This window comes from Bombina bombina, chromosome 5, assembly GCF_027579735.1.
Source record: "Bombina bombina isolate aBomBom1 chromosome 5, aBomBom1.pri, whole genome shotgun sequence".
Taxonomy (NCBI): domain Eukaryota; kingdom Metazoa; phylum Chordata; class Amphibia; order Anura; family Bombinatoridae; genus Bombina; species Bombina bombina.
The window spans coordinates 486,741,941-486,766,639 of record NC_069503.1 but is presented as its reverse complement, the minus strand read 5'-3'; the positions used below and the strand labels follow the sequence as shown (position 1 = coordinate 486,766,639).

General features: G+C 36.2%; 1 protein-coding gene across 1 annotated transcript in view; it reads left to right on the top strand.

Annotated features, from left to right (window-relative positions):
• The window catches only part of ADAMTS16 (ADAM metallopeptidase with thrombospondin type 1 motif 16), a 399,543-nt gene that overhangs the window by 179,771 nt on the left and 195,073 nt on the right, over positions 1 to 24,699 (top strand). Inside the window, exons 10-11 of the mRNA XM_053714402.1 lie at positions 2,938 to 3,091; positions 5,925 to 6,020. Of these exons, the coding sequence (XP_053570377.1) occupies positions 2,938 to 3,091; positions 5,925 to 6,020 (250 nt within the window). The remainder of the gene's footprint in view (positions 1 to 2,937; positions 3,092 to 5,924; positions 6,021 to 24,699) is intronic.

Below are 24,699 nucleotides of genomic sequence, written 5' to 3'. Positions count from 1 at the left end.
ATCAGTAGTATTATGGGTCCCGGGGGGTTATTAAAATAGAGGAGGATTCTCTGAATGTACGCTAATACGTGTGTATCCTTTCTTAGTCTGTAAAGAACCTGACTACAAAAAGTGAATATGTTTTGGGAAGATTTTTCAATATGTTTAAAAAGATTATCTTAAAGTGTAATCAATATAGAGTTTGCTAATATATATGCAATACACCTAGTACATAAAAACCTAGTGTAGTGTAAATAAACATCAAATTCACAATTGTCACACGTCAGTGGTAATAGTTCATCATTGGCACATCATATTATTGGCAGAACGGTAAAATAATCTATTGTTGCCTTTAGTACAATTGATAGGCAATTTATAGACACCTCGAGAAATAAATAAATAAATAATAATAAGGTTAAAAATTATTGTTCAGAAATAATCAAGTCAAATGAGGTTCAAAGTCAATAGAATATGACTGATTAATTTTTGTGAAGCAAGATGCAGTCGGCCGACTGAAAGGCAAAACCTTTTTTTTTATCCAAACTATTTTCCTAAAAACAAGTGGTGTTCGTTATTGTCGTAGCTGTATGAGTCTATTAATCTCTTGCTATTGTGAGCAATAACAGGTTGCTAAGGATGTTAATACACGTTGCCAAGGCTCTACGGTCTAGGAGCAAACAATGGATAGTAAGGAGCGGGGATTTACTTACTTTCTCTTAGCCGATTCTGGAGCCTGGATGTTGATACAAATGTTTCTGTGTTGATCCTCCACTCAATAAGTGTTACCAAAGATAGCTTCTTTTTTGCTATCCTGATTTCCTCAGTGATTGTCAAGCTTTTCTCTGCTAACTGTTTAGATGCAATTGCACAGGTGTAAAGATGTCCAGTCCTCTGGTCCGCTAACAAATAGCGGCTACCTTGTTGCATAGATGTGGAGGCTTATTTGTAATACGCTGTTAGATTGCGGTCCCTTTTTTGTTAATTATGGGTTTCATCCCACCTTTCATCTTCTACCTGACAACTACTCTCCTTGTCCATCAGTCACACAGGTTACAAATGACATTGCTACTAATTTCTCAACTGTTTGCTCTGCAATTGAGGATGCTAAGAGAACACACAAAATTTTCTACGACAAGAGGAGAACTCCTGCACCTAAGTATTCCGTATGAGATCTGGTTTGGCTCTCCACGAAAAGTCTGAAATTAACCACTCCATCCAAGAAGTTGTCAGTCCTGTATATCGGGCCATATCCAATAGATCGTATCATAAATGAAAATGCTATGAGATTACTGTTACCACCTAACATACGGGTACACCCTACCTTCCATGTATCCTTGCTGAAGCCTTATCGTGCTCTTAGATCTCCTCTTGACCAAGGTCCTCTTACACCTGTAACTGTGGACCCTGATACAGATTACGAAGTCCACTACATATTGGACTCCAGACGGACAAGAGGTACTCTCCAATACCTTGTCAGGTGGAAAGGGTATTCTCCGGATGAAGATTCCTGGGAAGAAGTAACCAACATTTCTGCTCCCTGGTTGGTGTCTAGGTTCCATCAGCGAAATCCTGATCGCACGCATCCATGAGCCGCGGAGCTTGTCCTTGAAGGGGGTGTCATGTCATATCCCTTTAAATATGGGAGTACCTTTTCTGCTTTAGCCTGTATATAACTCCACATCACAGTCTCCAAGTTGCTTAGTATTGGAGTCTTCCTGTTATTGGACTGCTACAGCCAAGCCTTCCTTCTCATCTTACGAGTGTGCTTCTGCCTCTGCCTGTCATTTCCGGATTTACACAGAGCGGTGACATCACACGCCATCCCGCTCAACACTGCAGCAACAGACTGAGCAGCTGATCTCTCTCCTACTCTGCCAGGACTTGCAAGTTACTAACTGTATCGGATCAACCTTAAACATATTACAAGTAAGACCTGCCTCATACTTTCAGTCTCCTCAGTATCAGGATTATTATGCACATTTTAGTTTTAGCTAATCCACTGACAATCATAAGAGTTGAAACGATCTTTGGCATTGTTATCATTATAACCTTTTATATATTCTCTCAGTTACTTAAGCTATCAAAATACTATTACCTGCTCTATTCTGAGATTCTCAGTATTTAAGTGATATCACAACCTAGCAAGCTTGTAAATATATTTGTATATACCATTTATTTCAAAACTGGGGATTTTAAGTGTTACACTGCTGCAAATATTTAGTGATCATTCACAGGTGGCAGCTATAGTGTAATCACCATTAACCCCCACTATTAACTTGAACTCTGATGTCTGGGCTTTTCAATTACTTGGTAGGTAATTTATGATAAAACCCAGTTATCAATGTAACTACACATATACTGTTTAAATATTTTCTTTTATAACTCAGCAGTTGAGGTTCTTGATAATAATTCCTTGCCTTACAGGACACGGCAAGACTTAAACCCTGACAGTAGCAATGTTAGTATTGTGAAGTCTGTCATGTGCACTTTCAGTTTTCAGAACAAGAAAATTAACATTTGTCAGACATAAATTACAGGGAAAGGGGGCAAAATAACTAATGAAAATGTAAGGCAAAGTTGTTTTACTATGCATAATTAAGCACTTTATATTAATAATTTCAAAGTGTTTACTGCCCGTTTAACAAGAACAGCAGCCAAACGAGGTTCCATGAGTCTAACCAATTGTGTATTCTTTATTGCCCTTATACTCCAGAATGTACTAACAGTTTCTAAATAAAGGATAAGAAACAGATTGTTAGCTCTTGGACAGGGAGTTACTTTTTATTGTGTACATTATCTGTCTACATTATTAGATTGATTGACAGTGATTTATGAAGGGCTGCTGACTAGTTTTGCTGTGTAGAGAAATATTATATATGTATATTGTTTGTTTTTGGGTGGGGGGAGCACTATTGTAGATAAATAATTGCATTGGTTATATTTCCTTTTTTCTAACAGCTCTGCCCAAGCTATATGCCTTGCTGATGATCCAAAACCCGGAAAGGAATATAAATATCCTGAAAAGTTACCAGGAGAGCTGTATGACGCCAACACACAGTGTAAATGGCAGTTTGGAGAGAAGGCTAAACTTTGCATGCTGGACTTTAAAAAGGTAAGTTGTTGTTTTGCATTTATAATCAGACAAAATGACTGTGTATGGTATTTCTAGTGACACAAAACAAACACAGTGGTGTTCAACAAACAACACTGTTAAGCCCCTGGCACTGCCGGAACAGCTAAATTAAGTGAAACCAACAAATATGTCAATTTTATAAGTAGATTTATATTTCAAGAACCAATTAATATAGATAAAAATTGATATAGATAAGAATTGATATAGATAAAAAGGCTCACTGGGAGAAATGAATCATAAAATGGATACAAATTTATTAGAACAATAACACACATCCATACATGTAGTCTAACACAGTCAATATCCCCCAACACGCTGATCAGGCGTTTAAACAAGTGTAGCAACAGATAAAATGAATCTCCCTATACAATAAAATTTAAACAATAAAAAATATAAATGTTTAAAACAAATTGATCACTGAAATAAGGTGCAAAATGGTGATCCCAGAGAGACAATCAGATTGAAATCCACGTCAGCTGGAGATAAGAACCATCTGGAGCTGCAATGAGATTGAGACCCAGATCAAAAGACAAGAAAAGAGCCACAAAATGATGGTGTTCACTTATTACTTACACCATAACGGTTCTCTGTAGTCTCCGGCTCTTTTTTCTCTCTCCTAGTGCTTTGCAGATAATTGCCGCAGTCTCCCCTCTTCCAGGCAGCACTTTGCAGTGAATAGATCAGGACCACTCACAATAATTCTTGCAGTCTCGGCAAAAGAAGTTTTGTCAGGAACACCTGGTTCGCAAGTAAAAGTGGGTGGAGCAACGCGTTTCAGCCCGTTCTGTTCCTTTGTCAAGCTCCTGATGATTGGAGTATCCGGTCTTTTAAACCGTCAGAGACTCCCTTGATTGGCTGTAACTCAGAGTGAAACAAACAGTCATTTCATTAGCATAACCGCCACTTGCGGACCTGAAGCATGGTATTTCTAGTGCATTGTTACATTGCTGTGTGTAGCATAGATAGTCGTGTGTAACACCATACAGCCGAATCTGAATGAACATCTGGTAAATATTGATAGTGAAGACCTTTTAGGTAAAATCCACAATTTGCATATTATGGATATGAGTATTTCAGGGATAGTGTTTACTGTGTACAAGGCATATGCTTTGTGCATCTGTGTTCAAACAATTTGTGTGTTCTGAGTGCATATATTACATTATGGATTAATCAGTTGAAATCTTTGCTGACTCTTTGAGCAAGTATGACACTATTATATTGCAAAAAAGCTTCTATGCTTTGTGCATTTTAATTTTCATTTGTATGGCCCTTTAAGAGTGTAAAATGTGCCCCTTTTGTTTTAAAAGCTTTTTCTCACCAAGTATTAATGAATGTTAACATCAAGGATTAAGCAGCTATAATAAATCTATGCACAGCAATGCTGTCAATGTGTGATAGCATTGATTCACACTTATTCTCACCTTTTTAAAGTAATAATACACAGAAAAGTGCAGGAGATCAAACCTAACCACATGGAACACACAGGCAGATTAAGGTTGGCACTTCGGCCATGTGAACCTGGACAGTTATGAGTTACACATGCTTCAGTGTGTGCTGGGAGGAACATTTATTGTGCCTCTGGATAGCAAATGGACAGTGCTGCTGGGCAGTGTTAGTCATGTTCCTCCCTGCAACATGTGTAACTCATAACTGTTCAGGTTAACATAGCCGTGGTGCTCACTAGAAAAATTGCAAGATGCTGAGAAGGGCCCCGCTAATCAGAAATTTGTAGTATTTATTATTGCTATTTTTATTATTATGTATTATATATATATATATATATATATATATATATATATATATATATATATATATATATATATATATATATATATATATATATATATATATATATATATTAAATTAAGCATTTAATTTATTGGCTGGTTTGGTAACAAAACAAAAATGAACATGGCAAATTGGGTTACAATGATAAAAAAAAAAGCAAATATAGTGGTTTGTAAAGTAATCAGTAAATAAAACTTTTGACAATTTAGCAAAAAAAGATGTAGGATAACAAAGTTTATAATTTTCCCTTTTTTCATAAGGGGAGCTAAATACAAAATAATATAAAACAGATAACAAAACATAAAAAGTCTAATTCATATTTAGGAATATAGATCTCAAGAAAAAAAATGTCATTGCAAGAAAGTCATTACATTCTATAAATTGTACTACGCTGTTACTAAGTGCACATTACACTGCTGGTCTAGGCATGTTTGGTAGGAGGCAGGAATATATATTGTCCATTATTATCTTAGTTTCTAATTTCTTGAATGACAAAACATTATTCTTTTGAACAGTAGCAAATGTGAAGAATTTAAAATAATTACATATTGTTATGTAGGATTTGCACATTTTCTCACTCCTTTTTTGTTCAGTAAATAACACAGACTCACTCAACAAATTGTACCAATCACTAAGATAGTAGTGCAGTTATACTAAATTGACACCATAAACAGCTGTAAAACAATCTAAAGAAGTTCAGAACCTCTTATTAACTTGATTTATGTTGGTTTAAATTACTTGATTGGAATATAAAATATTAAAGTGCTGATTCCACTGAGTTTTAAAATTGTATATTTTTAGATATGTCTGAAAAGAGCCTTCGGGGGGGGGTTCTAGTTTGTTAGATCACTTTAATTATTTATATAATCAAAATTCTTATTTTAACAAAATGTTTCACTACTTTGCAGGAATTAAACAAAAAGTAAAGAGATTTAGTGGTTTGTAAAATGAAATGTCTTAACAAAATACAGTATTTTTATACGAAAATGTCCCCTTAGCAGATATTATTGTTTGTTTAATTTAGGATATATGCAAAGCCCTCTGGTGTCATCGAATTGGAAGAAAATGTGAGACCAAATTTATGCCAGCAGCTGAAGGGACTGTTTGTGGGCACGATATGGTAAGTAAAAATCATGTACAGCAAGCAAACTGAAATGCAAAGCAGGTTTGTTATTTATGTAGTTCAGAGGTGTATTTCTGCATTTGTACAGTGGCTTTAAGAGACAAATTTATAGGGTTGGCTGAAAACCCTTCCTACAAATAAAACATTGTTGTGGTCAAACATAAACGTTAATTCAAATAAAAGTATATTTTATTTTCATGAGAAAAGATAAACATCAGATAAAAAAAATAATCTATAAATAATTTGGATTCCCTACTTCTGTTATGCATTTAAAAGATACTTTTCTATACATGTGATTTTTTTTGATTTTTTTTATCATTAACCTTTTTTTTTAGGTGTAAAACTGTAACAATTATGTGTACTGGGGAGTTACATTTTTATCCCTGAGTGCCAATTACATTTATTTTCACTCACATTTTCAGCAAATAACTTGTGGTATATGGGGAATTCATGCATATAACAGCTTTTATAGACCTGTTGATTTGTTCTACATAGAAATACATTTTTAGCTGCTGCAGCCGGACTTTAGTTACCAAAGCCAAGAATTGAACAGCAGGCTAAGGGAACAAAATACAAAATTGCAACTCCCTTGATATTTTTTAACAATAAAATGTAAGCTTCTGAAAAAAATATAGTGTTAAGCTGCTTCATATAATGGTCTATTAATACGTTTGGAATCTGTGTATCCTTTTAACTACAAATGTACACGTTTTCTCCTTCCGTTCACTATTTTCTATCCAACATAAGCGTAACCTTTTTTAGCCACTTCCCTCAGCAGGACCTATGTAATTGTTAAACAGCTTTAACTTTATGAATTGAGAGGGTATCATTTTTTTGAATTGGCTCCAGAGATAACAGAAGCTATGGGCTAAAATGGAGACAGGAAATTGAGAATTTTGACATAGTTAGAAGAATTTCAAATTTGTTCCATAAAAGTTCTCCAAAGTCTTCTGCACTTACAGTGATATCAAATGGGATTAAACTCTGGAGGAAAAACGATTGCACATCTGTTGAAAAATTGACTCAAATGTCCACATTAATTGTTCTGCTATCACTTCTGGAACTAGGGGATTTTTAATCAAGCATTTGTTTCTGCAGATCCTAGACTGGTGCCCTTAGAATTACCCAGATATCATTTCTTGCAGGTGTTTCATGTACAATGTGCTATTCAAGAAAAATGTTCTTTCCACATTGTGGTTTTAATATCACACTGCTTTTGTACACAGCTAGTAAAACAAGCTCTAGTAACAAGAACGATATTTAACAGATCATGGCTTTAGTAAGTCAAATCTCAGTCAAATCTCCAGTTTAATCTTTCACTATGTGTTAAAAAAAGGGCAGAACACTCTTTTTCTCATGCTTGTTCCTTAAAGGGACACTGAACACCTTGTAATTATGAGACTTTTTATTGTCTTGCTATAGAATAACATACCAGCCAGGTCTTAGTAGTTTTAAAACAAATTAACATCTTGTTTGCTGCAATTGTTTTTAAATAGTGAAACTCCACCCGTCAATTGCCTCATTTGGAGGAGCCAATCTGAGCTTGAGTCTGCAGCTAACTAGGCTAGCTATAGTCATTATGTTAGTATAAAGTACATTGTTTTGCTGTTGTTGTCTGCTAAAGCCCATTAGGGAAGGATGTGTAACATGGTTAACCTTGAAAAGTGTGCAGTGTTCATTCTTGAAATGATGATTCATTTTTTTTTCTTTTTGTACATGACTTTTATATCCTCTGTATCATATTACAGAAGCATGCCATTGCAAGAACATTGCATGCTATGCACTTTTATAATGTATTATGCCTGCTTTTTCTGTAATTTGAATATTTCCATTACCAAATAAGAAGCTGGAGTGCATTCCACAAAATGCAAAGCACTGACTTTTTTAAATACTGCACACTAATTAGATAATATATGCAGGAGGTTTTCTATATCTGTCCTTTATTAGCCACACCAAAGAAAGTAACACAAAGAACATTTTAGCTTTTCAAGGGGTGTGTACTGGACTTTGAAAACAATGCATATTTCAGTAACAAAGTATCTGTTTTATACACTTTTTTAAAACATTCATTTTGTGTGCACATCTTTTGTAATTATGTGAATGTCTGTTCCTTTGGCTTCCTTATAACTCCCTGAGTCTACAAGTTCTATAACCAGAGGCTGATACCTGGATTATGGCAAAAAAATGTATTTCCTACAGCGTTACTCTAGATATTTCTATTTTTCCCCAGCCTTACTAGGCGCTGTTCTTGCCATTGTTTCAGGCTAATTACCCAGTACTCCTAGAAAAGTTGACTAACCAGCGAAATGTATCTCATAAATCTGTGCATGTGTATAAATATCCTATCTATAGCAATGAATATTTTTAATCCTTACTTATCCCATCCCAAAAGTCACATGTTCTATAATTTCTTACTCATACTGTGAAATTTATTTTGGAATGTAAACATCACATAGTTTCAAGCTCTATAGTTATGAGACCATAATACTTAAGATGATAGAAATATATATATATATATATATATATATATATATATATATATATATATATATATATATATATACATATATACAAATAGAACCCGCTCTAAAGGATATATGGGTAGGTAAGTAATGGACCACCTGACTTACAAAAATATATGCAGGTGAACCAGTGCACGGAACTCATATAAAATTAGTATGTCCAAAATAAGAAAGGAAAAAAGGATGAGTTAATCCAGTACTACTCATGTATAAACCAAATAGTAAAATTGATATTCGTCTTGAAATGATCACAAAACAACTGCTGCTTAAGGTCAAACGAAGGCAATTTTATTAAATAAAAAAATCCTGAATGAGGAATAAAAATTTCAAGCATATATAGCATATAACAAATTAAAGCAATCCTTAATACCCCCGGGGGTTAGATGACCATAAATTAAGAAAGCTAAATTGCCGTACATGTGCTGCTGTTGATAGTACAACATCCAATAGTCATCCTAAAAAAAGGAATACAAAGTGACCAGCAGAGCAAATAACGGCAACAAGGTTTCAAACTTTGGATTAAACAAAAATGCGATTATCAATGCATAGCCCAGAAAATTCACATCAAGTTTAAAGCATACGAATAGAATCGTAACAAATCAATTATGCATCAGCTGTGTAAATCAACCATTAATAGGTATATACAGTCCATAAGTTAGTAACAGACATCCAATGTTACTGCCAAGCTTATGTGTTAATCAAAAGCAAAAGGATTCCCAAAGCGTAATGATAAAAGCATGGACAATTGTTAATTGCATGTAGAAAAAGTCAGCTTGTGTAACAAAGATCATGCACAACTTCCAAGTAGATTAACTGCAGCTGAATATATCCTTGAGATAGACTTGTTATAATAGGGTTAAGCAAGGAACACATGCATCAGACATCATGCAGCTAACTTTAATGGTATTCAATACATCTGCAAAGCGTCCTGTATATGGAGACACCATATGAGACCGGGTATTGAAAGGCTCGAAAGCCCACAGCTCACAAAACTCAGCTTCACGCCTCTTGCTCACCAGACCAGGCCAGTATTCCGTAGGCGGTACCGAGCTGCCCCTCCGTCTCCGTCTGTCTCCAAACACGCTGCTCCGTCTAGCATATAGTAACAACAGGTCACTCACCTCCCAGGTGGACAGTGGTTGACGTCCTCTACCTTCCTAGGTACGTCACCTTCACGCTACGCGCGTTTCACCCATAATAAAATTACAAAGGGCTTTCTCAAGCGTCATGTGCTTTGTTGCATAGTTGCAACTTTTATAGGATAATGCTAATTGCTATTAGGTGAAATATAGGCTTCGGATCGCTTCCATATAAACAAAAAATAAAAGTTTTTTGAATCTTAAACAGCATTATTAGAACATTATTTACATTTGGATACTATATATACATCTATAAAGATTCATAAATTTAGAGAGTGGGAGCAAGACATAACGACTATTGTACAATTTCTGCATCAATTTACTATATTAATTACGACAAGATGAGAACATTTTTTAGTTATTATATATTATATTTTACTCAACAACTTCAGATCATCAGTAGATATCTTTTATTATGGAACACATAGAACCTGATATAGGAAATTAATAATACCTTTTTAGAGAGTAGCTTTAAATAGATAGATTTCTTAAAAAGTTTTAAGGTAGAATTTTTAGATACATTTTGTAAGATAGATTTTTTAGATAGATTTTTCAGACAAAACTTTTCAATAGATTTTCTAGGTGCAATTTTTTAATATAGCATTTACAGAAAGGGGGCATAATTAATCTCTTCATTTAGGCCATTAGGTGTTAGGGAATTCATATTGAAAATCCATTTACATTCTGCCTTTAATAGGGCCTGATCTATATCCCCTCCTCTATCTTTAAAGTCTATAAGCTCTAAACCTATCCATTTAAAATCAGTATCAAGACTCTTATGGAATTCCTGGAAATGACGTGCAACTCCACTATTTTTAACATTTTCATTTAGGATATCCCTTCTATGTTCTTTTATCCTTTCATGTAGTTCCCTATAGGTTTTACCTATGTAGAATTTCAGACATGAACAGGTTACCATATAAATTACTCCAACACTTTTGCAAGTTATGTGTCCCTTTATTTTGAAAGCTTTTCCTTCTAAGTTGACAATTTTATTGCTTTTTATCATGAATTTACAAATAATGCATTTTTTGCAAATAAACTAACCATTCTCTTTTGCTTTCTTTCCCAACCAATTTTCTTTTTTTTTTCTTTTTTTTTTTTTTTGCTTAATATTAACAAAATGACTCATTACCAACTTATCTTTTAATGAAGGGGCTTTTCTGGCTGTTAGAGAAGGGTATTCACCTACAATCTGTTTAACTTCTGGGTCTAAAGTTAGTAGACTCCAATGTTTTCTCAATATTGCTCTTACATCCTGCCATCTGTCATTGTAAACTGATGTATATCTTACAATTTGTTTTTTGTATTCTTTATCTTTGTAAAGTAAACTATCTCTGTCAGTAGTTTTGGCTCTCTTATAACCCTCTTTTATACATTTATTTGAATAGCCTCTTTCTATGAATCTCTTTGTTTGATCTTCTGCTTGAATTTTGAATCCATCATCCGTTGAGCAGTTTCTCCTATGCCTCAGAAACTGCCCAATGGGGATGGATTCTACCTGGTTTTTTGGGTGATGGCTACTAGCTAATAACAGGGTATTAGCGGAAGTAGGTTTCCTATAAGATTCAGTAATCACAGTGTTACCATTCTTCCTAATTTTTAGGTCCAAAAACATCAATTCAACATCACTGTATTCATAGGTAAATTTGAGATTGAAGGAATTTTTATTTAACATTTGCATGAATAAATGTAATTCATTCACTGTTCCAGTCCATAAAAGGAGAACATCATCTATATAGCGGGCCCACAGGTCCACCATAGATTCATATTGAGCTGAGATATCTAAAATAGTATTTGCTTCCCACATGCCTAAATATAAACAGGCATACGTTGGGGCACAACATGCCCCCATCGCCATACCCATTAGCTGTCTATAATATTTCTTATCAAAGAGGAAATAATTATGATCCAACATAAATCTTAAAAGTTGTAATACAAACGTTGTGTGTTTATCATACTTAGTGCCTCTTTGCTTCAAGTAATATTCAATTGAATTCCCTGTTCATGAGGGATGCACGAATACAAAGCCTCTACATCTATAGAGACTAATAGAGTACTGGAATTTATACTAATATTTTCAGCTTTTTAAGGATATCTCTCGTATCCTTGACATATGAAGGTAAAGATAGAAGATGAGGACACAAACACCAGTCTATATACTTGCCCACATTTTCACATAAACCATTAATCCCTGTCACAATAGGTCTCCCTGGGGGATGTTGCTTATTTTTATGTAATTTAGGGATCGTATAAAAAGTAGGGATAACTGGGAATTCATTCTTCATGTATTTATACTCATTATTTGTTATTGTACCTTCTTTTAGAGCTTCTAACAAAATTCTATCCAGAGTCATTTTGTACTCAAAGGTCGGATCTTTTTTAATTTGTTCATACTGTGTTTTAATTTTTAACTGTCTCAGACATTCGTTGACATAATTTTCTTTTTTGAGAACCACTACATTACCACCCTTGTCTGAGGGCTTTATCTCAATAGTGTCATCAGTCATCAGATCATTTAGAGCATCACATTCTTCTTTTGACAAATTTTTATTGGAAATCAAATTTACATCCAGCTTTTTTATATCATTCTCAACCATTTTTACAAAGTTTGACACATTTGAAACCATAGAGAGTGAAGGCATATAACTAGACTAAAACCTATTGATCCAGATGTGTCACTTTGTAAACTGTCCTCTTCATTCGCACTTAATAATATTTCCAAATCATTCAACGTTTTTCTGTCATGCATATTCAACAGCATATTATCTGGTTTATGTATAAACAGTTTTTTTAAAACCACCTTTCTTGCAAACAGATGCAAGTCTTTTGTGGCTGTAAATGTATCCAATTTATTTGTTGGACAGAATGTTAAGCCTTTTTTCAGAAGTTTAAGATGGGATGGCTCTAAAGTTTTGTCAGATAAGTTAAATACTTCTTTCTTTATAGATGTTTATAGATGTATATATAGTATCCAAATGTAAATAATGTTCTAATAATGCTGTTTAAGATTCAAAAAACTTTTATTTTTTGTTTATATGGAAGCGATCCGAAGCCTATATTTCACCTAATAGCAATTAGCATTACCCTATAAAAGTTGCAACTATGCAACAAAGCACATGACGCTTGAGAAAGCCCTTTGTAATTTCATTACGGGTGAAACGCGCGTAGCGTGAAGGTGACGTACCTAGGAAGTTAGAGGACGTCAACCGCTGTCCACCTGGGAGGTGTGTGACCTGTTGTTACTACATGCTAGATGGAGCAGCGTGTTTGGAGACAGACGGAGACGGAGGGGCAGCTCGGTACCGCCTACGGAATACTGGCCTGGTCTGGTGAGCAAGAGGCGTGAAGCTGAGTTTTGTGAGCTGTGGGCTTTCGAGCCTTTCAATACCCGGTCTCATATGGTGTCTCCATATACAGGACGCTTTGCAGATGTATTGAATACCATTAAAGTTAGCTGCATGATGTCTGATGCATGTGTTCCTTGCTTAACCCTATTATAACAAGTCTATCTCAAGGATATATTCAGCTGCAGTTAATCTACTTGGAAGTTGTGCATGATCTTTGTTACACAAGCTGACTTTTTCTACATGCAATTAACAATTGTCCATGCTTTTATCATTACGCTTTGGGAATCCTTTTGCTTTTAACACATAAGCTTGGCAGTAACATTGGATGTCTGTTACTAACTTACGGACTGTATATACCTATTAATGGTTGATTTACACAGCTGATGCATAATTGATTTGTTTCGATTCTGTTCATATGCTTTAAACTTGATGTGAATTTTCTGGGCTATGCATTGATAATCGCATTTTTGTTTAATCCAAAGTTTGAAACCTTGTTGCCGTTATTTGCTCTGCTGGTCACTTTGTATTCCTTTTTTTAGGATGACTATTGGATGTTGTACTATCAACAGCAGCACATGTACGGCAATTTATCTTTCTTAATTTATGGTCATCTAACCCCCGGGGGTATTAAGGATTGCTTTAATTTGTTATATGCTATATATGCTTGAAATTTTTATTCCTCATTCAGGATTTTTTTATTTAATAAAATTGCCTTCGTTTGACCTTAAGCAGCAGTTGTTTTGTGATCATTTCAAGACGAATATCAATTTTACTATTTGGTTTATACATGAGTAGTGCTGGATTAACTTTTTTCCTTTCTTATTTTGAACATATATATATCTATATATATATATATATATATATATATATATATATATATATATATATATATATATACAGTATATATATGCACATATGTAAATTATTATTTAATTACTGGGATTGGTAATTATTAGTGGCCCCTCTACTTTTCATAACGTGCCCTATGGTTCTTGTAGGTGCCTCTAGACTCTCACCAAATTCGGTACATATGTAAATAATACAAACTGGGTAAAAATTACTTAATCAAAAATAATTTAAAAAAAACATTTTCCCTGATGTAACCCATTCTTTGATCCAAAATGTATTTTAGCAAAATGTTTAAGAACATTCACTGTTCTTTAGACTTAGCAAAATGCACTTAATTTGTTCAAGTGAAATTCTAGAGTAAACATACAATGCTCTATTTATTTAGAGCATTTTCTTTTTAAACATATTAATTTAACTCCAGGAAATGGATTAACTGTGCATTCAAAGATGTGTTCCTGAGCAAGTGTTGAGAAAAACAGGTGCAGTGATATGTGTATGCTTGAATCACTGACCATATCCTCATGTGGAATAGAATAAGCGATAAGCGTGTACAAGGAGAGATGTATACACTATGGCCAAAGTATGTGGACACCCCTACTAATTTCTGAGTCAAGGTGTTTCAGACACACCAATGAATAAAATCCAGCACATAACCCTGAAATCCATAAACAAACATCGGCAGTACAATGGGTCTTACTGAAGAGCTAAGTTAGTTTAACTGTGGCACTGTCATAGGATCTTACCTTTGCCACAAGTCAGTTCAAGAAGTTTCTGCCCCAGTCAACTGTAAGGGCCTTATGATAAAAGATTCTACTGCTTGAAGATAAATTTTAGTTTAGACTTCACAGGGGCTGAACTCACTGAATGCTAAAAGAAAAAGGGCAGAACTCTCCAGCACTGGAAAACCTCTCACAAGATTCTTGGCAGGCAAATTGTTTGATATTTGTCTAAGGGGTGTTCCTGCATTTCTGTATGTGGAGGAGAAACAAGCCCAGTGCAATATAGCTCTGTATGATTTGAGAGTTTTTTTTTACACGTGTGCTTTATATTTTATATTACATTACACCTAAGATTGGGTCCTTAAAATATTAGTACATTTAAGCTTTTCACTTTCTATTTTATATTTTAATACCTTTAGATTTAGATCAAGCAGTAATATAATACTAAACTATTGCCAAAAACAAGTTAAACTGTAGTGAAAATTAGACTTGTGCATTCGGGTCCTTCATTAGGATCTGAATGCAGAAGGAAGAGCTATTCTGCTCTTTTCAGAGCCAGATTGATTATAATGCAAGATCACCATATTAAGATTTGGATTTGTACTGATCTTAATGTGGTGATCTTGTACCAGAATCAATCCGGCTCCAAAAAGTGCAGAATAGCACTTCCGCATTTGATTCCTAATGAATGATCCAAATGCACAAGTCTAGTGAAAATATTTCAGTTTAATTTGTATTTGCTGCAAAACTGAGACTTTATATCAGCCAGAGGTGTTCTCCAGAGAGCCTTGTTACTTTCTATGGAAGGCATCTCTCTGGGACTTCAAGGCTCTGCCCTTTTTCTTTTAGAATTCAGTGAGTTCAGACCCTGTGAAATCTGTACTAAAATGTTTCTCTTTGCTTAACGAGCCCATTCAAAGTAATGAAGCTCTATGGGAAACTGAAGATGTCTGTGTTTCAGTTTTATTTTAAATAGAAGATATACAAAGTTCAATGTAATTTGTAAAAGATACACCTAAATATACAAAGTATGATCGTACTTTGTTAAAGTTACACAAAAGCTGTCAAATCAATCAAAATTTGTAAAATCACAATCCTAAATACAAGGTTGTATACAAAATAGAAAATGCAACATTTAAATGTAATAAAACTTAATCTGTAGTCTAAAGTAATATAAAATACAAAGCACAAAGTGTAAATGCAGCAGAGCTCTCATGTCATGCAGTGCTATATTGCACTAGGCTTGTCTCTCCTTCACATACAGAAATGCAGGGAATGCCCTTTGGAGACATATTGCAAAATCTGCCTTTTTAGAATTTCACAAGACATCTCGCAGTGCTGGAAGATCATTTTATATTGTCTCATCTGAGCGGCTCTAAGTGTAATTATTGTGAAGCGGAGCAACAACAGCCTAGCCACGAAGTGGAAGGTCTTCCAAATTCATAGAGCGGGGTTGCCAAGTATCAAAACATTTGGTCACCTATCATCCGTTGCTTCACTCTGTTAGCCTCTGGAAGCTACATCAGCACAAGAACTGTGCACCGGGAGGTTTTCCATGGCTGAGTAGCTGTATACAAGCCTCAGTTCTACATGCACAATGGCAAGCTTTAGCTAAAGTAGTATAAAACACAGCCACAAGATTCTGGAGCAAATTGTTCTCTGAAGGGATCAATCTCAGTTCACTATCTTGCAGTCTGATGGAATAATGTGGATGATGCCAGGGGAATGCTGCCTACCTGAATGCATAGTGCCTACTCTAAAGTTTGGAGGAGGAGAGCTAATGGTCGGGGCTGCCTTTTAGGATTTGGGCTAGGTCCTTTTGTTTCAGTGGAGGGTCATTTTAAAGGGGCATTAAACACTAAATAAATCATTGGTAGAACTATGTATTAAAAGCAAAGTTTAGCCTGTGATATATACATGTATTTTCAAAAAATTATTAGTTGTTTAACTACTGAAAAATAAGGGTAACACTTAACTGCACTTCCACTTTTAACAGGAATTTGGCAAGCCCACAATATTCAGAATTAAATTACAGGAAATTGGAACAAAATAAATAATGAAAGTTTATGGAAAGTTGTTTTACATAATTAAACATTTTATATGTTTAATGTTACAGGGTACAATATATATTTTAGATAATTGGGTGCTTCCAACTTTGTGGCAACAGTTTGAGGCCCTTTTCCTGCTCCAGTTTGATTATGTACCTGTGCTCAAGCAAGGTCCATGAAGACAGTTTGACAACATTTGGTGTAGAGGAACTTCTGACCCCAACCCCACTGAACACCTTTGGGATAAACTGGAATGCCAGATGCTCTTTTGGCTTAATGGGCACAAAGTCCCACAGACACACTCCAAAATCTTATGGAAAGCCTTCTCAAAGGTGTAGCAGCTGTTATGGCCACAAATAGGGGGGCCAACACTGTATTGGAATGGGATATCTAAAATATCATAGATGTGATGGTCAGGTGTCCACATACTTTTGGCCATATAGTATATTTTTAATATAGTATATGTTTTAGAGTTAAAAAACATAGTTAAACAATAGAATTTGTATAAAAATGGTAACAAAAGAGAGAGCAATTTATCTCCCTTTAAATTTCTTCTTTATGTGAAATTAAGAGATCTACCTGTTTTCTTTTGTAAATATTTTCAGTGGGGTAAATAATATGAATTATAATGTATCTCCTCTTTAGTAAAGGATTCTGTGGCTATAGGTATGAAGACTCATGATGGTGCTCGTTTAAATTTATGTAAGAACAGAAGATAAAAATATGGAGACCTGGAAATTGAAACTTTAGACAACCAAATTTTTTAAACATGTATAATATAATACATATATAAAATAAAAATAAATACATTTCAAGGACATTGTAGCACAGAGAAGTGAAAGTAACAGTGGACGTCACATCTGACATTTTATAGCCATAGATGTTCCTGCTTTAAATGTAAAAATACTTTTTGGTTCTCCAAGGAGGTAGAAACTGAACTAGGCGGAAGGTGTTAGTTGAGACCTTTTGGAGAATTTTCAAAAGGTGAAGACAACCTTCATTCTTAAAATTATTTTCATCAGGATTAGCTCTGAACATTAGACTGGCATGAATATTCAAAGACCATTATAACATAAAGAATTCCCATTAGCCTTTAATTTTGCGAATTGTATTTTTACATAATTGCTGTAATAACCCAAATAAGAAGGGTTTGCTTTTTATAGTGTGTGTTCATAAAGTGTTTCTGACAAAGTTCTTTTGTATTCAAATGTGACTCATCATGGGTGATAGTTAAATGTTGCCCTGAGCTATATTGAACATTAAGCTAAAACAACTACACTGCAAGGACAAACTACATTGTGAAATTATGACAACTTCACTTGAAATCTTTCCCATCTTTTAAGCTGCCAACTCTGGAAAGTGCCAAGTATGTCAGGATGTGAGCCCTTGTCAAGTGCTCATTGTTTGTTTAGAGAGAGAGAGGAAAGGGGAACTGTTTTTTCATTCTCAGAGATTTTTTTTTTTTTTTTTTTAAAGATCTGGGCAACTCCTGTTCTCAGCCTTAAAACCACCTTCCTGCAGAGATTAGTCTACATGGAGGAGTTGATTCAGTTTAAGTATCACACATAAAAGAATTTCAGAGGAAGTTGTATAGTTATTTTAACCCTTTAGTCAGTTTTCAAAAATATACTTAAAGGGACAGTAAACACCCTGTAATTATAAGACATTTATGTTGTGTTGCTAAAAAATAACATATCAGCCAAGTATTAACATTTTTAAAACAAATTGACATACTTTTTACTGCAATTATTTTTCAATAAACAAACTCCACCCACCATTTGCCTTATTTGGAAGAGCCAATCTGGGCTTTAGTCTGCAGACAACAAGGCTAGTGTCACTGTCAATAAGTTAGTATAATCTGTGTTGCAGTTGTTATCAGTTAAAGCCAGTTAGGCACATATTTATAACCGAGTTAGCCTTAAGAAGGCAGCAAGTGCATTTCATGTTCTGAGAATTAGAAAATGTTAAATTATCAGAGCTAAATTACATGAAAAGGGGGCAAAATAAACTTTGAAAATATATTGCAATGCTGTTTCATATAAAAATCTCAAGGTTTTTACTGTCCCTTTAATACTTAAATGGACATTACAATCAAGTTTTTGTTTTCCATAAAAGGCTAAATTATAAGTAGAGCGTTTTTTAACACTCCCACTCCAGCAGTAACTGCGCTAGAAGTAAGCTTTTTGCTCGCATTGGCTTGCACTCATGTTATGAATCAAAAGTAAACCATTTTTTTGGTTACCTGCTAACCTGACAATCGAAAAAGCCAAACTTTGTGCGCACAATAACTTATTCCCCTATAGAAGTCAACAGAGCAAACAGAACAAACCTGATTGCATATTCTCAAATGCACAAACCCGACATGAAAATATTAATATTTCAAATTTCAGTGTTCTTCACATAGCAGAATATGTTCTATTTATTCATAAATATTTATATATATATATATATATATATATATATATATATATATATATATATATATATATATATATATATGATTTGTTTTTTTGGTACACTTTTCGTTTAGTGAAACCGTTAACCAGAGCTCTGAGGACGCCATAATCATTCTAGCATAAATCGTAATTGCTCTCCAGCGACTGTGTTTATTTTCATTGTATTACGAGTGGAAAACTCAAGACACGCAAACACCCACTATATACCCCTTATCGCTCGTGCGTACTTGTTAGCGCTTAACTCGTAAACTGGCCCAAAAAAAATTGCAATGCATTTTTTATTATTTGTTTTACTTCTTGCAAAACAATCCTCATTTTTGTTTAAGAAAATTATAGTTTTAAATGCTTTTAACACATTTGTTTTAAATGCAGCTCTTTTGCAATGAAGTTAAAGGGACATGAAACACACAAAAAATGAACAGATGCATAAATGTGCAGCCACCAATCAGCAGCTTCTGAGCCTACCTAGGTGTACGTTACAGCAAAGGATACAGAGAGAACTAAACAAATTAGATAATAGAAATAAAATGGAAAGTTATTTAAAATGAGATGCTCTATCTGAATCGTGAAAGAAAAAATTTGGGTTTAATGTCCCTTTTAATAATTTCTGATGCATTAATGGGGATGGCAGTTTAGAGATTAATTCATTTTATTAGTTGTGATGTGGGGGGATGGCAGATATAGGGGTTTTGATGGGTCGATTTATTTTTGGGAGGCGGGTTAGACTTTTACGGGTGATGAAACATATTTTTGTTTATACTTAGGTGCTGGCAGATCATATACTGTCGTAAGTCACAGGAGGTGAACTTACGGGCGGCATGGGTTTCAGCACTTGTGCTGAAACCTACGCCGTATATGTAATCTAGCCCCTTGTGTCTAGTTTTTTTAATGGCATCCACCCAGTTCTCATTTTTTAGTTTAGCAGGTGATGAATCTACATCATAAGCAATGTGTACCATTCATCTGAGCTTAGTCTAATACCCTTTAAAACTGAATAGTTTGTCAAAGCCAAAACAAGCAGGCCTGAACCTCAAGGGTTCCAAACTATGTCCTGAGCTTGATAAATGGAGCCCTAAATACAGGGGTTGAAAAACCCAGTCGTCCAGAGGTCCCAGACGACATTGAAATTTCTTGGGACAATTTAGAAAAATTGTCTGCTATTTTCAACATGTTTTATTCTTAATACAAATGTATAATAGAAGAGTATAATGGCGTAATACAATTTTACATATGACATTGTGAAAATTTGGAATTAAATAAGGGGGACCACTAATAAATTTCATGGGACCACTAGCTCTTGGGCTACATTTTTAACCACTGCCTATATATTTATGCATTAAAAACTGTATTTAGAATTGTAGTCATTGTACATCATTACACACCGTATTGTATCTGCTCCTTTTTAGAAGTGAGCGAACATTTGCAAAAACTTAGAATAGCTTATTAGGTTTGCATTAATGATCTAACAATATCCTGGAAAGGAGTATGCTTTTAACTTTTATTGACATACTTTATTGATATTGTCTTGATTATTTTGCTTAATCCAGATATCCGTGTGCACTTTAGCACTAATAAATCTGTTGAAAATAGCCAAGTGCTGCTGCCTACGGCGGCCATATTTGAACTAATATACAAAGTAAAACATATTTGTACTACTTAGTATTTTTATAAATAATTTTTATTGAGGTCAAATTCACGGAGCAATGTACAAAAGGTATTTCAATACATGTATGAAGACAGAGGCAAGGCAGAAGACAGCCTTCCGGGTTAGATACAGTACATACAATGATCAGGAAACAATTCCATATATGGTCAACCATGAAGGAATAAACCTCAAAGTAAAGATTTTTTAACATTTTAAATATATTTAACCATTTTTAAAGAAATAAATATTACAAGAAAGTTGTAGTTCAGAGACTAAGTCAATGTGCTTAACAAAATGCGCTTGCCTAGGGGCAAATAGAAGTCCGTTTGACGATCTCCTAACAGGAAAATCCCATGGGGGAACGGGTCAGGGGGGTAGTGGGGAAAGAGGGAGAGAGAGGAAAAAAAAAAACACACACCCTTATATAACCTGCCATTCTTAGGGAGGGGGGGGATAATGCAGTCCCCTCCCATCTGGTACAGTCTACTGTTGATATTGGCTACCTTCCTTTTACATAGAGTGGATTGTGCCTTCCCCCAGTGAGTCCCAGGGCTCCCAGATCATAGCATACAGGTCTATTTGTTGGCGGGAGCCATATACATAACTCTCCAAAGACCGAAAATAAGAGATAAGTTGTATCAAGGCCTGCCAATTGTGAGGATTTGGTTTCTTCCAGTTTCGAGCGATTTGTAGTTTTGCCGTCATTGTGATCGTTATCAGAAGAGCGCGGCTGGACGCAGAGAGGGGCCGGAGGCCTGCATGTACCAGAGCTGTTTCTAGGGACAGAGACGCTATCAATCCCAGGCGGCAGCACAAAACCCCCAATTTGCTCCACAAGGGTGCAATGGTAGGGCAGGCCCACCAAATATGTTGGGGGTCGCCCACTTGCTGGTAGCCTCTCCAGCAGAGGGGGGAGCTGCTTTGAAACATTTTGTGTAGCTTTGAGGGTACATAATGCCACCTGGTCAGCAACTTATAGAACAGTTCATAGAGCGTCATGCAATGAATTGATGATTTGGTGTACTGGATTGCGTCCGACCAATCTTCTATAGACAGTTCCACTCTCCAATCTCTCTCCCATTCCTTCATTTGCCTGGTTTTAGTAAGTTTTGAGGCATCAAAAAGAATTTGATAATGGGAGGATAAGGGGGAAATGTGTTGGGAGTCTGTGGATATCCGGGTCTCCCAAAGTGTCTGCGGTCTAGGAGGAGCGCTCATGAATCCCCACGACTTCAGTATAGAAAGAAGCCTTAACAGGTCAAATTTAGACCTGGGCTGAATAGCATGAATATGGACCAGGTCGTCAGGGGGTACTGGGTTTCCCCCCGAGAAGGGGTCCGTCATTTTGAGAGTAGAGAGAGCTCTACGCACCGCAAGACCAGCAAGTTTAAGGCCAAGCAGGAGACCCGACATTGAGTGACAGGGTGAGGGATGTGGAGAGACCAAGTTATGATGGCAGAGATGTAACCAGGAGTTCCTGCAGTGCAGTACAATTTTGTTGTGAATTGGGAAATCTGAGGCAAAATGAGATGGGATCCAAATAAGATCCATCAATGTTAGGTGGGCATGTATGGAAGCCTGCTCTAGTTCTAGTCAGCGGGCAACGGCCTCTTTTGTGTCCCATTCTGAAATATGGGATAAAAGGGCAGCCTCATAGTAGAGCCTTACATTTGGAAGACCCAGACCACCAGTCAAAGCCTGGCATTGCAATAGAGAGGCTGCGATACGAGGCCTCTTCCCATTCCATATGTACTAGTTAATCACCGCTTGGAATTTATTTAGCAGTGAGAGTGGGACCTTTATCAGCAGACATCTAAACAAGTATGTTAGCTTGGGGAGTTGCATCATCTTAACTGCGGCTATTCTCCCAAACCAAGAGATTTCATCATATCTTCTGGAACACAGGTCCTTTTGGAGTTGGGTGTAATGTCTCCCGGGGTTTCACACATATTATTCACCTAACTTTGCAATTCCTTTAAAATCAGCCTCATCACCTTTCCACCTGCTTAAAAGGCTGTCAGCACCAGCATTCATTGCTTGGTATTGCCTGTTTGTTTCCGCTTCCAGTTTGATGTACTAAGCCTTCTGATGTGAGAAAGCGTTTTTCCCTTGCTGCATTCCAGCTTCACCTGTGTCTTACTGGACCTCTGTATCAGTGGTAATCGGAGGATTCTTCACTTTCCTTTCCGCTGCCTTACTGTGTGTGAAATTGCCAACAGATCTACAGTCCCCCGCCATCTGAACCTCAGTGACGTCACCAGCCTGTCGGGCTCTGTTTGCAGCACCTTCGCTTCTGTCTCAGCCCCGGTAAGCGCTGATTTAACTTTGTTTCTATTATGCTTCATTAGATACTAGTATCTCTGTGCCATTTCCTCATTTCTGATATCAGTAAATACTCTTTCTCAGTTTGCACACTTGTGTTAAGAATTGGCGCTTGTGTTGTAAAACATACTTAGAGATATTAAGGCTCACAATTTGTTACATTATTATACAGCTATATACATGATTGTAACAAATCTATCCTCCGTTGTTTCTTTATACTAAATCCTTTGAGAAATATCCTAGTGAGCTACACTTATTTTGATACCATGTGTTTCATGGTGTCTTAAAGTGACAGTACATTTTAAGATTGCCTTTAGAAACATCCGCAGTTGTGATTCTTATTGGAAACTAATAACTGTCATTCCAGATACAGTGCTCAATCATCACATTGGGCAAGAAAGGTATGAAAGTTCTTAGATAGAACTATACCAGTATTGTGAAAGAGGAACACCCTGAGGTGTTTGAGGCCTGATGAAGACCATTGGCGTTTATATTTCCACTTGAGGGAGTTTAATACTGGTCGAGTCGGGTAGGTTTAAGGGGTAGGCTTCCATTTTACTTAAGTTAAATTTGTAAAAAGAAATGCTGCCAAACCTGTCAAGAAGATTGAAAAGTGCAGGAAGGAACTCTTCCGGCTCTGTGATGAAAAGAGTCAGATCGTCCACGTAGAGGGCTAGTTTCTGGGGGTGTCGTGAAGAACTAGACCCCTGACTTCAGTTGAGATCCTGATTGCCGCAGCCAGCGGCTCGATGGCTAGGGCAAACAGCAGGGGGGACAGGGGACAACCCTGTCTTGTGCCGTTTGTGATCTGCACCTTGCCTGAGCAAAAGTCCAAGCCTCTCACCCTCACCGTGGGGCAAGAATACAAGGATCTCACTGCTGTAATGAAGGACTGCGGAAGGCCAAACGCTGATAGTGTTGAGAACATGTAGTCCCATCTCACCCTGTCAAACGCTTTTTCTGCGTCCATTGACAGGGCAAGAAGGGGAATCCCCATGTCTGCAGCCTCAGTAAAAATGTTCAGGAGGTGCCTGGTGTTATCTGGGCCCTGTCTGCCAGGATAAAGCCGACCTGATCCGGGCCAACACGTTCTGGGAGAAACATGTTTAATCTCGTGGCCAGTATTTTCGCGTACAGCTTTATGTCCACGTTTATTAGATAGATCGGCCTGTAACTCTCACATAGAGAGTGGTCTTTCCCTTCCTTAGGCAGAGTGATGATTGAGGCCTCAAGAAATTCTGGGCAGAGCCCGCCCGTATTGAAGGCAGAGTTGAAAAATCTGGTAAGGAGAGGTATCAGTTGCGAAGAGTAAGTTTTATAGAATAAAGTGGTAAACCCATCCGGTCCTGGGGCCTTATTTAACTGAAGCGAGGAGATCGCTTGTTTCAGTTCTTTGTCGGTTAGTGGACCAGAAAGGCCCTGGGCATCTTCCGCCGATAGGACTGGGAGGGGAAGGGAAGACAGGAACTGCTCAATCTGAAGTTTTGGGGCTTTAGAGTTCTCAGGGGAGGAGTCCAAATTATATAGTGTGGTGTAGTAATGAGCTTGCTATGTCTTTTGGGGCGTGTACAGTCCCTCTTTGGGTTTTGATAGATGGAATTCAACGCTGCTATGTACGGATTCGGA